We start from the raw sequence: 14,318 nt of genomic DNA, 5'->3' as shown, positions 1-14,318 counted from the left end.
CCTTTCGTAAAAACGGACCAGCCCAAGGTGCTACGTCCTCTAAGCAAGAGGGTAATACTTCTCAGGCCAAGCCAGCTTGGAGACCAATGCAAGGCTGGAACAAGGGAAAGCAGGCCAAGAAACCTGCCACTGCTACCAAGACAGCATGAAATATTGGCCCCCGATCCGGGACCGGATCTGGTGGGGGGCAGACTCTCTCTCTTCGCTCAGGCTTGGGCAAGAGATGTTCTGGATCCTTGGGCGCTAGAAATAGTCTCCCAGGGTTATCTTCTGGAATTCAAGGGACTTCCCCCAAGGGGGAGGTTCCACAGGTCGCAGTTGTCTTCAGACCACATAAAAAGACAGGCGTTCTTACATTGTGTAGAAGACCTGTTAAAAATGGGAGTGATTCATCCTGTTCCATTAAGAGAACAGGGGATGGGGTTCTACTCCAATCTGTTCATAGTTCCCAAAAAAGAGGGAACGTTCAGACCAATCCTAGATCTCAAGATCTTAAACAAATTTCTCAAGGTCCCATCGTTCAAGATGGAAACCATTCGAACTATCCTTCCTTCCATCCAGGAAGGTCAATTCATGACCACGGTGGATTTAAAGGATGCGTATCTACATATTCCTATCCACAAGGAACATCATCGGTTCCTAAGGTTTGCATTCCTGGACAAACATTACCAGTTCGTGGCGCTTCCTTTCGGATTAGCCACTGCTCCAAGGATTTTCACAAAGGTACTAGGGTCCCTTCTAGCGGTGCTAAGACCAAGGGGCATTGCAGTAGTACCTTACCTGGACGACATTCTGATTCAAGCGTCGTCCCTTCCTCAAGCAAAGGCTCACACGGACATTGTCCTGGCCTTTCTCAGATCTCACGGCTGGAAAGTGAACGTGGAAAAGAGTTCTCTATCCCCGTCAACAAGGGTTCCCTTCTTGGGAACAATTATAGACTCCTTAGAAATGAGGATCTTTCTAACAGAGGCCAGAAAAACAAAGCTTCTGGACTCTTGTCGGATACTTCATTCCGTTCCTCTTCCTTCCATAGCTCAGTGCATGGAAGTGATCGGGTTGATGGTGGCGGCGATGGACATAGTTCCTTTTGCGCGCATTCATCTAAGACCATTACAACTGTGCATGCTCAGTCAGTGGAATGGGGACTATACAGACTTGTCTCCGAAGATACAAGTAAATCAGAAGACCAGAGACTCACTCCGTTGGTGGCTGTCCCTGGACAATCTGTCTCAAGGGATGATGTTCCACAGACCAGAGTGGGTCATTGTCACGACCGACGCCAGTCTGATAGGCTGGGGCGCGGTCTGGGGATCCCTGAAAGCTCAGGGTCTTTGGTCTCGGGAAGAATCTCTTCTACCGATAAATATTCTGGAACTGAGAGCGATATTCAATGCTCTCCAGGCCTGGCCCCAGCTTGCGAGGACCAGGTTCATACGGTTTCAATCAGACAACATGACGACTGTTGCGTACATCAACCATCAGGGGGGAACAAGGAGTTCCCTAGCGATGGAAGAAGTAACCAAAATTATTCTTTGGGCGGAGTCTCACTCCTGCCACCTGTCTGCTATCCACATCCCAGGAGTGGAAAATTGGGAAGCGGATTTTCTGAGTCGGCAGACATTGCATCCGGGGGAGTGGGAACTCCATCCGGAAATCTTTGCCCAAGTCACTCACCTGTGGGGCATTCCAGACATGGATCTGATGGCCTCTCGTCAGAACTTCAAAGTTCCTTGCTACGGGGCCAGATCCAGGGATCCCAAGGCGGCTCTAGTGGATGCACTAGTAGCACCTTGGACCTTCAAACTAGCTTATGTGTTCCCGCCATTTCCTCTCATCCCCAGGCTGATAGCCAGGATCAAGCAGGAGAGGGCGTCGGTGATCTTGATAGCTCCTGCGTGGCCACGCAGGACTTGGTATGCAGATCTGGTGAATATGTCATCGGCTCCACCGTGGAAGCTACCTTTGAGACGAGACCTTCTTGTTCAGGGTCCGTTCGAACATCCGAATCTGGTTTCACTCCAGCTGACTGCTTGGAGATTGAACGCTTGATTTTATCGAAGCGAGGATTCTCAGATTCTGTTATCGATACTCTTGTTCAGGCCAGAAAGCCTGTGACTAGAAAGATTTACCACAAAATTTGGAAAAAATATATCTGTTGGTGTGAATCTAAAGGATTCCCTTGGGACAAGGTTAAGATTCCTAGGATTCTATCCTTCCTTCAAGAAGGATTGGAAAAAGGATTATCTGCAAGTTCCCTGAAGGGACAGATTTCTGCCTTGTCGGTATTACTTCACAAAAAGCTGGCAGCTGTGCCAGATGTTCAAGCCTTTGTTCAGGCTCTGGTTAGAATCAAGCCTGTTTACAAACCTTTGACTCCTCCTTGGAGTCTCAATTTAGTTCTTTCAGTTCTTCAGGGGGTTCCATTTGAACCCTTACATTCCGTTGATATTAAGTTATTATCTTGGAAAGTTTTGTTTTTAGTTGCGATTTCTTCTGCTAGAAGAGTCTCAGAATTATCTGCTCTGCAGTGTTCTCCTCCTTATCTGGTGTTCCATGCAGATAAGGTGGTTTTACGTACTAAACCTGGTTTTCTTCCAAAAGTTGTTTCTAACAAAAACATTAACCAGGAGATTATCGTACCTTCTCTGTGTCCAAAACCAGTTTCAAAGAAGGAACGTTTGTTGCACAATTTGGATGTTGTTCGCGCTCTAAAATTCTATTTAGATGCTACAAAGGATTTTAGACAAACATCTTCCTTGTTTGTTGTTTATTCAGGTAAAAGGAGAGGTCAAAAAGCAACTTCTACCTCTCTCTCTTTTTGGATTAAAAGCATCATCAGATTGGCTTACGAGACTGCCGGACGGCAGCCTCCCGAAAGAATCACAGCTCATTCCACTAGGGCTGTGGCTTCCACATGGGCCTTCAAGAACGAGGCTTCTGTTGATCAGATATGTAGGGCAGCGACTTGGTCTTCACTGCACACTTTTACCAAATTTTACAAGTTTGATACTTTTGCTTCTTCTGAGGCTATTTTTGGGAGAAAGGTTTTGCAAGCCGTGGTGCCTTCCATTTAGGTGACCTGATTTGCTCCCTCCCTTCATCCGTGTCCTAAAGCTTTGGTATTGGTTCCCACAAGTAAGGATGACGCCGTGGACCGGACACACCTATGTTGGAGAAAACAGAATTTATGTTTACCTGATAAATTTCTTTCTCCAACGGTGTGTCCGGTCCACGGCCCGCCCTGGTTTTTTTAATCAGGTCTGATATTTTATTTTCTTTAACTACAGTCACCACGGTACCATATGGTTTCTCCTATGCAAATATTCCTCCTTAACGTCGGTCGAATGACTGGGGTAGGCGGAGCCTAGGAGGGATCATGTGACCAGCTTTGCTGGGCTCTTTGCCATTTCCTGTTGGGGAAGAGAATATCCCACAAGTAAGGATGACGCCGTGGACCGGACACACCGTTGGAGAAAGAAATTTATCAGGTAAACATAAATTCTGTTTTTGTTCATCAATTTTTCCAGCCCTGCTGCCATGTCCTCCTTGGAGACAAGGGCCTGTAGATCCGCTTTTGTCATAGCTCCACATGTCCCTGGTGTGTCCCCCATGCTCGTCGTGGGAGCGTGGTGTCTCTCCTCTAACTCCCCATCCACCTCCTCTGCGGCCAGCCCTTTAGTAGATCTTAGATATGTCTCTAGTGCTGTGGACTTTAGGTTTTTGTCCAGTTTATTAGGTTTCCTGGCTGCCATCTCAGTGCCACTAGGGAAGCCTGTGTGGGGCCTTGTTTATTGCCACCAATGTCAGAGCTGCTATATAGGAGGCTTACAGAGACCCCAGGGAAGGTTACAGGCCCTTTTTGTAATTAAAGACCCCTCCGCACACTTAGCGGTTTAGTACCTAACAGTCACTGATCAACCCTGGGTACACCGCCACTCTGCTATAATATGGTATGTCAGATCTAGTATACCCTTGCAGGGCCTTCCTAGTATTTCTGGGTAGTTCCCAATAGTTTTTAGTGTGTTGCGTGCGGCCCGAGTTATGACCTCAGCCTTTTACTTACTAATTCTGCCGGGTGTCACAAGTGCTGCTGCCAGTGAGGCCTATTGTCGATCTTCCAGCTGTCCTGCTACAAGGAGAACGACAGCCTCCTTGTCCCTCTCCCCTGTAGGCCAAAGGGTGCCGAGTGCTGGCCGCAGTCGCAGCTAAAAAAAAATATGGCCCTGTGCCAGGGACCGGACTGCGTTGCTCAGGGTGTAGTCCCAATTATCTCTCTGCCGCTAGATCTCTTTAAGTAGGCAGATGCGCCCCAGCCAGATTACCACCTTGATGGCCTCTCTGCGATGACGGATCTGTTGCTGCGTGGCAGAGGAAAAAATGTGCGCCAAGTCTCCCGGTCAGATTTACAGCCTTCCCCTCCGCTTTTTCTGAGGATACTGCGCTGAAAGTGACCACTTATTGTAGATATCCCCAGCAGATGTGTTTTAGGTTATAAAGAAAGCCTCCAAACATGCTTTTTAACTTTTAAGCTTTAGTTGCTGCACAGAGCTACCAAGTTAAGCTGCCATCTTAGAGCTTGGCTAGACTCCGCCCCCCCAGTGCATTCAATTTTAAAGGGACAGTCAACACCAGAATTTTTGTTGTTTTAAAAGATAGATAATCCCTTAATTACAAATTCCCCAGTTTTGCATAACCAACACTGTTATAATTATACACGTTTTACCTCTGTAATTACCATGTATCTAAGCCTCAGCAGACTGCTCCCTTATATCAGTTCTTTTGACAGACTTGCATTTTAGCCAATCAGAGCTGACTCCATGGTAAATTCACGTGCATGAGCTCAATGTTATCTATATGAAACACGTGAACTAATGCCCTCTATTGGTGAAAAACTATCAAAATGCATTAAGATTAGAGGCGGCCTTCAAGGTCTAAGAAATTAGCATATGAGCCTACCTAGGTTTAGCTTTCAACTAAGAATACCAAGAGAACAAAGCAAAATTGGTGATAAAAGTAAACTGGAAAGTTATTTAAAATTACGTGCCCTGTTTCAATCATGGGATTGTCCCTTTAAACAACTTTCCAATTTACTTCTGTTAAATATTTTGCTTCATTCTCTTGGTATCCTTTGTTGAAATGCATAACTAGGTAGGCTCAGGAGCAGCAATGGACTGAATCATGACAGAAAAATTAATTGGGGTTTAATATCCCTTTAATTTCTATGCTGCCTTAGGCACTGGTAAATCTGCTACATTCCCCCAACAAATTCAGCTATATATTTGCCTCATAAATTTCTCACAATTGGAGACCAAGGACAAATGGAGAGGCGTGCACATCTACTAGACAATAAATAACACATTTGGAGCGGGGGAACAGGAAGTCATCATGCCACAGAACCTCTAAAAATGCTACCTCTTAAATTCTGCTGCCAGGGCCTAGGCCACATACTACTCACCGTCCCTAAAATAAATGATATATCATGAGATCAGTTTGAAATCATGTCCTTGCACATACAGCAGGCGTTATTTAGGATATCATTGTATAGTCTGCACTAAACAATGTGATCAGTCAGTGACCGAAGGGAAGAGCTTCTCTTTGGAGAAAAAAAAAAAGCTACAAAACAGATTGACATAAATGGAATGTGCCCCAGTAAAGCCATTAGGGCGCTCTGACTATTAAAGGGATATAAATACTTTTTTATTTTCTTTCATGATTCAGATAGAACTTGCAATTTTAAACAACTACCTCTATTACTACATTTTCTTTGTTCTCTTTTGTATTTTTTGTTGAATGTGAGGATGTATACTTAGGAGCTGGCCCATTTTTTTGGAGCACTATATGGCAGCAGTTTTGCAAGAATCTTATCCGTTTGCAAAAGCACTAGATAGCAGCACTATTTCCTGCCATTTAGTGCTCCAAATGCCAACCTAGGTATCTCTTTAACACAGAATATCATGGGAATGAAGCAAATTTGATAATAGACTGCACTGTCTGGTTTCATATCCCTTTAATGATTTAAAGCCTTGTAAATCCCATTAGCAATGCCACCAAGTATAATAGCGGGTCATGTTTTTTCAGGATGTCGGTGAATATCCTCTACATCTGGCTGTTCGTCTGTCTGAACGGATGTCTGTACCACTAGTTGATTTTATTATCCAGAATGGGTAAGTGCCCTGCCTACTGGGTGTAAGGTGGCTGGATTATGAGGTGACTGTTACTTAATGTAGTCTATTTTATTTCAGGGGATCTTTAGACAGAACAACGAAAGAGGGGGACACAGCACTACATTATGGTGTAAAATATAATAAACCTGACTGTATACGACTTCTACTGAAAGCAAAAGCATCTTTGAATGCAGGTAAACACCCTTAATAAGTGCGCCTCATTCACATAGATCAGTGATATGATGGCATCATTCAATTTATACAAACATTAGGGGAAGTACCTCTGTCCTTCTTCCAAAAAATTAACATCAGGACCTATAGCTCGGGCCTACAACTAATACACAGACATCACAATTCATAGCTCAAACCTACACCGAATACACAGATATCAGCACACATAGCTATAACCTACACCTAATACCTAGACATCAAGACCCATAGTTCTCACCTACGCATAATACACAGATATGAGTCCATAGCTCTCACCTATACCTCTATACCTATTACACAGACATTAGAGGCAATAGCTCTCACCTAATGCAAAGACATCAGGGACATAAGCTCTAACCTACATTTAATAAATGTATATCAAGGCCCATAGCTACAACCTACACCAATACACAGAAATCAGGGCCCATCGCTCTCACCTACACATAATACACATATATGAGTGCCAATCTCTTTCACCTTAACCTAGTACACCAATGTCAGGGCTCTTAACTCTAACCTACACTTAATACACAGACATGCGGGCCCATAGCCTCTCATCTACACTAAGTACAACTACACAGATATGAGGGCCCATATTTCTCACCTACACCTAATACACAGACATATGGGTCCATAGCTCTCAACTTTACCTAATGCACAGGCATCACATATCATAGCTCTCACCTACTAGTATTACACAGACATCATGGACCATAGCTCTCACCTACTCCGTATACACAGTTATCAGGGTCCATAGCTCTAACCTAAATCTAATACACAGAAATCAGGACCAAAAACTCTCACCTACACCTAATACACATATATTAGGACCCATAGCTCTCAGCTACAGCTAATAGACAGCTATCAAAACAAATATAAAGCCACTATAAGGTGTTTTTCGGGTCTCACACAGCTACAGTTAGAATTTACAGTGTAACCACATACACTACATGGTATGTTAGTTCAAGCTTTTGCTGTGTTTGTTTATGCATGTACTGGATGAATGAAGAAATCAGTATTAGGGAAAGGTTGTGTTTATGCATCCGCTGGTGTGCATAAAGAGATATTTATGCTTATGCATGCACCTCTGTGCATGAAGAGATAGATACTGGGGGTGAGTGTGTTTTTTTTCAAATTAAATGTTTCCTTAATACAAGGAGAGTCCACGGCTTCATTCCTTACTGTTGGGAAATACTTACCCTGGCCACCCGGAGGAGGCAAAGATACCCCAGCAAAAGGCTTAAATACCTCTTCTACTTCCCCCAGCCCCCAGTCATTCTTTGCCTTTCGTCACAGGAGGATGGCAGAGAAGTGTCAGAAGATTTCTGAGTTGTTCCTCAGGAGGGGTATATGCCTTTCGATATGGAACTGGAGTTTTAAGTAGTCTTGTCAGCCTCTCAGTGAGAGCATTGACGAAAGTTAGAGTTTGAAGATGCAGGGAGAGTCTTCCTGCAAACCAATCCAGACTGCCTGCTAACAGCTCCTTAAGCAACCAGTGTTGACAAGTTTCACTGTCTGCTTTCTTCACTCAAGTCCATGTCAGGAGCGATGCTACAAGACTGTCACACTTGAGAGGCTGTGTTTCTGTTCCACAGCACGGATTCTGGTAAGAGCGTTTCAATTTTTACTTATGTTGAAATTGCTGGAGACAGGGTCACAATGTGACTTTTTATCGTTATAGAATCATGGCTTAATATCTCCTGAGGGAGGTTATTGAACAGTGGGAATTAGTCAAATGTGTTACTTTGATTTTATGCTGCTTTGTGTGAGGATTATTTTTTTGGGCTCATAGACTGTTGTTATGCGGTAACGGAACATACAGGTTTTGACTTTCACTTTGAACGCTGTGCAGCTGTGTACGCTTTTTCTCATAGCAGGGGCAGTCCTGCCTTGCACACCACGTGACCGGGTGTGGTCACACTTTCGTTTCTCTTGTTAGATGTATTGAGTCCACGGATTCATCCATACTTGTGGGATATTCTCCTTCCTAACAGGAAGTGGCAAAGAGAGCACCCACAGCAGAGTTGTCTATATAACTCCTCCCTTAGCTCCACCCCCCAGTCATTCTCTTTGCCTGCTTAACTGCTAGGAAGGGTAAAGTGAGTGTGGTGACAAAAATGTTAGTTTTTATTTTCTTAAGCAAAAGTTTGTTATTTTAAATGGTACCGGTGTGTACTATTCACTCTCTGGCAGAAAAGAGATGAAGGTTTCTGCAAGGAGGATTATGATCTTAGCACTTTGTAACTAAGATCCACTGCTGTTCTCACAAGGGCTGAAGAGTACAGGAAAACTTCAGTTGGGGGAACGGTTTGCATGCTAAGCTGCATTGAGGTATGTTCAGTCTATTTTTTTCTAGACAGACTGTGATAATTCTAGAAAAGGCTGGCAATATCCCCATGAGGTAAGGGTAAACTGTATTCCGACACTTAGTAGGAATCCCAGCTTGCATAAAGGGCTCATTGGTTACTGGTGACACTGTTAGGAAAAAACGTTTTTTTTATTGCAAAAATAACGTTTTTTGAGGGACTTTAAGGGGTCATTGTGTCTTATTTAAGGGTTATTAACCCACATGGCTAGTTTAGAAACACTCTGGTGTGTTTCTTTTAGGCCCCATAACATCGAGTGAGGTGGGAGGGGCCTATTTTCACGCCTCAGTTGCGCAGTTTCTTTTACTCAGAGACATCCAGCTGCTTCTCCAGAGGGTCCTGCTGTGTTTGAGGGCTTAAAAGAAGTTTTCCCCCCCACAAATCTTTCCTAAAGGGCAGGTAGGCGCCACAGCAGAGCTGTGGCAAGGTGCTGAACGTTTTCTACCGGTTTTTGACGTTTTGTCAATCCGGTTTTTACATTAAGAATATTGTCTTTTCTCCAAGAAGGATTGGATAACGGATTATCAGCTAGCTCCTTAAAAGGACAGATTTCTGCATTGTCTATTCTTTTACACAAGCGTCTGGCAGATGTCCCAGACGTTCAAGCGTTTAGTCAGGCTTTAGTCAGAATCAAGCCTGTATTCAAACCTGTTGCTCCGCCATGGAGCCTAAACTTAGTTCTTAAAGTTCTGCAAGGGGTTCCGTTTTAACCTATGCATTCCATAGATATTAAGCTTCTATCTTGGAAAGTTCTGTTTTTAGTAGCTATCGCTTTGGCTCGAAGAGTTTCTGAGTTATCTGCTTTACAGTGTGACTCACCTTATCTTGTTTTCCATGCAGATAAGGTGGTTTTGCGTACCAAACCTGGATTCCTTCCTAAGGTTGTTTCTAATAGGAATATCAATCAGGAAATTGTTGTTCCTTCGCTGTGTCCTAATCCTTCTTCAAAGAAGGAAAGTCTGTTGCACAATCTTGATGTGGTTCGTGCTTTAAAGTTCTACTTACAAGCAACCAAAGATTTCCGTCAAACATCTTCATTGTTTGTTGTCTATTCTGGTAAGCGGAGAGGTCAAAAGGCTACGGCTACCTCTCTTTCTTTTTGGCTGAAAAGCATCATCCGTTTGGCTTATGAGACTGCTGGCCAGCAGCCTCCTGAAAGAATTACTGCTCATTCTACTAGAGCAGTGGCTTCCACATGGGCTTTTAAAAATGAGGCTTCTGTTGAACAGATTTGTAAGGCGGCGACTTGGTCTTCGCTTCATACTTTTTCCAAATTTTACAAATTCGATACTTTTGCTTCTTCGGAGGCTATTTTTGGGAGAAAGGTTCTACAAGCAGTGGTGCCTTCCGTTTAAGGTACCTGTCTTGTCCCTCCCTTCATCCGTGTCCTAAAGCTTTGGTATTGGTATCCCACAAGTATGGATGAATCCGTGGACTCGATACATCTTACAAGAGAAAACAGAATTTATGCTTACCTGATAAATTTCTTTCTCTTGTGATGTATCGAGTCCACGGCCCGCCCTGTCTGTTTAAGACAGGTAGTATATTTTTTTTTTTTTTTTTTTTTTAAACAAGCTTTATTGAGCATTTTTCAAAGATTACATTTACATCATATACCAGAGTCAGGTCATTACATAATCGTTTAGTGTAATAATTAACAGATGCTGGCAGTTGTAAGTCATATTATCATGTGTTCATATACATTTTCTATTAAAATGCTATGCCCAACAAGCCTGTTGTATTTTTTAACTTTTCTAATATTACTTCAAACATCAAGAGTAAGTTATAACTGTGTGTCAAAACAACTACAATAACGAAAGAGAGAGAAAAAAAAAGAAAAAGAAAAGAAAAAAAAAAAAAAAAAAAAAAAAAGGGGGGGGGGGGGAGGGGGGGGGGACGGGGTTGGAGGGAAGGAATGGGGGGGGTGTTCCTGGTACTGCATTATTTGGTGTCGGAGCTATCTTTTTTAGATGCTAGCGTCTCTCCAGGTGGCCAGCATCATTTCATGTGTGTCTATTTGATTTGTTTTGAAGTAGTGGAATCTTTCCAATATAAGCAGTTCATCGACTGCATGGATCCATTCCTCTAGGGTTGGAACATCCCTTGATTTCCATTTCTTAGGTATCAATCTTTTAGCTCCTGTTAGCATTATTAACATCAGTGCTCGTGTGTGCGGTGCTTTGACTGTAGGCAATTGGAAAAGAAGGGTTGCTTCTGGGGTATTTGGGATGGTAAATTGTAGTTTGTCTGACATGTGGTTGATCACCCTGTGCCAGTAGTCTTTTATTTTTGGGCATTCCCACCATATGTGAATGAGTGTGCCCTGCTCTCCACAGTCCCTCCAACACAGAGGGCTAGCTGATTGAAAGCATTTGTGCAGTCTTGTTGGGGTCAAGTACCACCTGCTAGTGAGTTTTAAATGAATTTCCTGCACATTAGCTGAGATGGAAGAGCGTTTAGTTAGTTTAAAGGAGTTAAGCCAAGTATCCTCATCAATGTCTCTGCCCAGATCTCTGCTCCAAGCCCCTGTATATGTTGGGAGAGCAGCCCCTGGTGGTATTGTTATTTGCCTATATATCAGTGAGATCAGTCGTCTGGGTGGTTTGTTTGTCGTGCATAGTGTTTCAAAGGGTGTTAATGTTCTCATGAAGCTCTCCCTGTTTTTGTGATGTGCAATATAGTGCTGAAATTGGTTGTACCTCAGCCAGGAGTGAAAGACAGCTCCAAACTTCTCTGCCATGTCCTGTTGGGGTAATAGCTTCCCGCCCGTTACTGCATAATGCAATGAGCCTTCGCGAAGGCTGTAGGGCCTACTCATCTGTGTACCCAGATGAGAGTACGGGAGTTCTGGGTTTTCTATGATGGGTATGAGAGGTGAGTGCTTTGTTGAAATATGCGTACTGGTGTTAATTGTTTTGTCCCAATTTTTCAGTGTTTCTGCTATGATGCTGTATTTACTTATAGTTTTCGGTCGTTTCGCATGTGAGATAAAAGCCAGTCCTCCCACATTGTTGATGTTAAGGATCTGCCCATCCAATCTGACCCATGCTTTGTGTGCGGAATTGTGGGCCCACTCCACTACTCTCTGCAGGAGTATTGCCTGTCTATAGGATGCCAAATCAGGGAAGCTCAACCCACCTCTGTCCCTTGGCATGTATAGTGTTTTCTTTGGAACTCTGGGTTTAATATTATTCCATATAAATTGTTCCAAAGTTTTTTGGAGTTGTGGGATAAAATCTTTGGGAATAGGGACTGGAAGGGTTTGTAGTATGTAAAGTATGCGTGGGAGGATGTTCATTTTTATGACGCCAATTTTGCCTAGCCATGAGAGAGGCTTATTTTTCCATGAGGAGAGGTCTCTGGTTATTTCGTTTTTTAGTTTGAGATAATTTAATTTAAATAGGTCTCGGGGGTCCTTAGGGAGAAGGACCCCCAGGTATTTTAGGTGGGAGGTCGCCATTGGTATTTGGTGCACTTCGCTCATTTTTAGCAGCTGTGTATGTGATGCTGATATATTAAGTATCTCAGACTTTGCTATATTAAGATGGAAGTTAGACAATTCTCCATAGGTCCCTAGCTCTTGTAAGAGGTTCGGTATGGAGGTTTCAATGTTGGTAAGAGTGTATAGGATATCGTCGGCGTATAGTGCCTGTTTATATTCACTTTCTCTTATTACTATACCCGAAATACTGGGGTTATTGCGTACTTTCTGTGCCAGTGCCTCGATTGTTATGGCAAACAATAATGGGGAGAGAGGGCAGCCCTGTCTCGTCCCATTGGTGATTTTGAAGGTATCTGAAAGGGTCCCATTTACCCTAACTCTCGCATTTGGGTCAGAGTACAGGGAGAACACGAGGTTTATAAATGTATTCCCAAAGTTCATGACCTTCAGTACTCGACGCAGAAAAAGCCAATCGACCCGGTCGAAGGCCTTCTCCGCGTCGGTGGAGAAGAGGACCAATGGCTCCCCCTTGTTTCGTGCGTATTCCATGAGTTGGAGAACTTTGCACGTATTGTCCCTTGCCTCTCTGCCCGGAATAAAGCCCACCTGATCTGTGGAAATAAGACCAGGTAGGTATTTATTGAGACGTATTGATAGTATTTTAGCAAGGATCTTAACATCGGTGTTCAGAAGTGAGATAGGCCTGAAATGTTCCGGGACAGTATGTGGTTTGCCTGGCTTGGGGACAGGTAGTATATTTTTATTTAAAAAACTTCAGTCACCTCTGCACTCTATAGTTTCTCCTTTTTCTTCCGAGCCTTCGGTCGAATGACTGGGGGGTGGAGCTAAGGGAGGAGCTATATAGACAGCTCTGCTGTGGGTGCTCTCTTTGCCACTTCCTGTTAGGAAGGAGAATATCCCACAAGGATGGATGAATCCGTGTACTCGATACATCACAAGACAAAGAAATTTATCAGGTAAGCATAAATTCTGTTTTTCTCTTTCCTGACCGAGCTTGCTGTTGGAGAGGTCGCTTCTTTCTCTGATTGCCTGGGTCTAGGAGGTGGTGAGTGCCCCAGTCATTGGGAGTATAAAGGTGCCGTTTTGTGAGAAATAAAAAGTTAATTTATTCTGTATCCTACTGTTGTTAGCGCAAGCTATGGAGGATTCTGATATGCTTGAGGGTACTCCCTCTATCCCTAATAGTAATACCTGTCTATAATGTGAGGGGGCCTTAGTGTGTCCGCCCTCTTAACTATGTTCCTCATGCATCAACAAGGCTATTATGTCTAAGAAGGTTAACCCCTTTAGTACTACTGAGCCGTCCACCTCTGAGGACTCGCCGTCCCGTGAGGTGCATACCCATCAATCATCTCCATTGTCACATGCAGCTTCCCGTAGCACGCCTGATACTCCGTATGGAGGGAGCCTTTTACCATCTGACTTTAATGTGCAGTTAAAGACGGCGGTGTCGGAGGCTCTTAGTGCTTTACCTCGCCCTGCCAAGCACTAGTGAAATGTTAAACATAGCTCTCTGGTCCAGGGGACATCCAGTTATTTATTAGATTTGTCTGCTTCTCAAGTATCCCAGTATGGGTCATACTCTGAGTCTTCAGAGGGTGAAATTTCTGCATCAGAGTCTGCTACCTCTAGGCCTCCGGTTTGCAGAGGAGCCAGCCTTTAGATTTAAAATTGAACACTTACGTTTTCTTCTAAAGGAGGCTTTGTCTACATTAGAGCAGTGTTTTTCAACCAGTGTGCCGTGGCACACTAGTGTGCCGTGAGAGATCCTCAGGTGTGCCGCGGCAGACTGACAACAGTGCGGGGGTGTCCCTCTTTCAAATTTTTAAATATTGGGCGGTATGTCACAGGCTCATCAGGCATCATTTACAACCATGACATTGACATTCATTCACAGACAATCATTATGATTGTTTGTGAATGAATGTCAATATGTAATGTATAGTTTGTAGGAGGCATGTCATGACAGCACAGTACAGTGTGTGTGTGTGTGTGTGTGTATATATATATATATATATATATATATATATATATATATACTGTATATATAACCTGTATTGGGCTACAATGTGTGATTTTGTAAAATTTGGGGATGGTGGTGTGCCACAGGATTTT

At 43.5% G+C, this 14,318-nt stretch overlaps 1 protein-coding gene across 1 annotated transcript in view; it reads left to right on the top strand.

The window, feature by feature from the left end:
• The window catches only part of LOC128653629 (arf-GAP with SH3 domain, ANK repeat and PH domain-containing protein 3), a 176,927-nt gene that overhangs the window by 125,303 nt on the left and 37,306 nt on the right, over positions 1 to 14,318 (top strand). The window contains exons 18-19 of the mRNA XM_053707033.1: positions 6,079 to 6,164; positions 6,243 to 6,358. Coding sequence (XP_053563008.1) covers positions 6,079 to 6,164; positions 6,243 to 6,358 — 202 coding nt within the window. The remainder of the gene's footprint in view (positions 1 to 6,078; positions 6,165 to 6,242; positions 6,359 to 14,318) is intronic.

Source organism: Bombina bombina, chromosome 3, assembly GCF_027579735.1.
Source record: "Bombina bombina isolate aBomBom1 chromosome 3, aBomBom1.pri, whole genome shotgun sequence".
Classification (NCBI taxonomy): Eukaryota; Metazoa; Chordata; class Amphibia; order Anura; family Bombinatoridae; genus Bombina; species Bombina bombina.
This window is presented reverse-complemented; position numbering and strand designations above follow the sequence as displayed.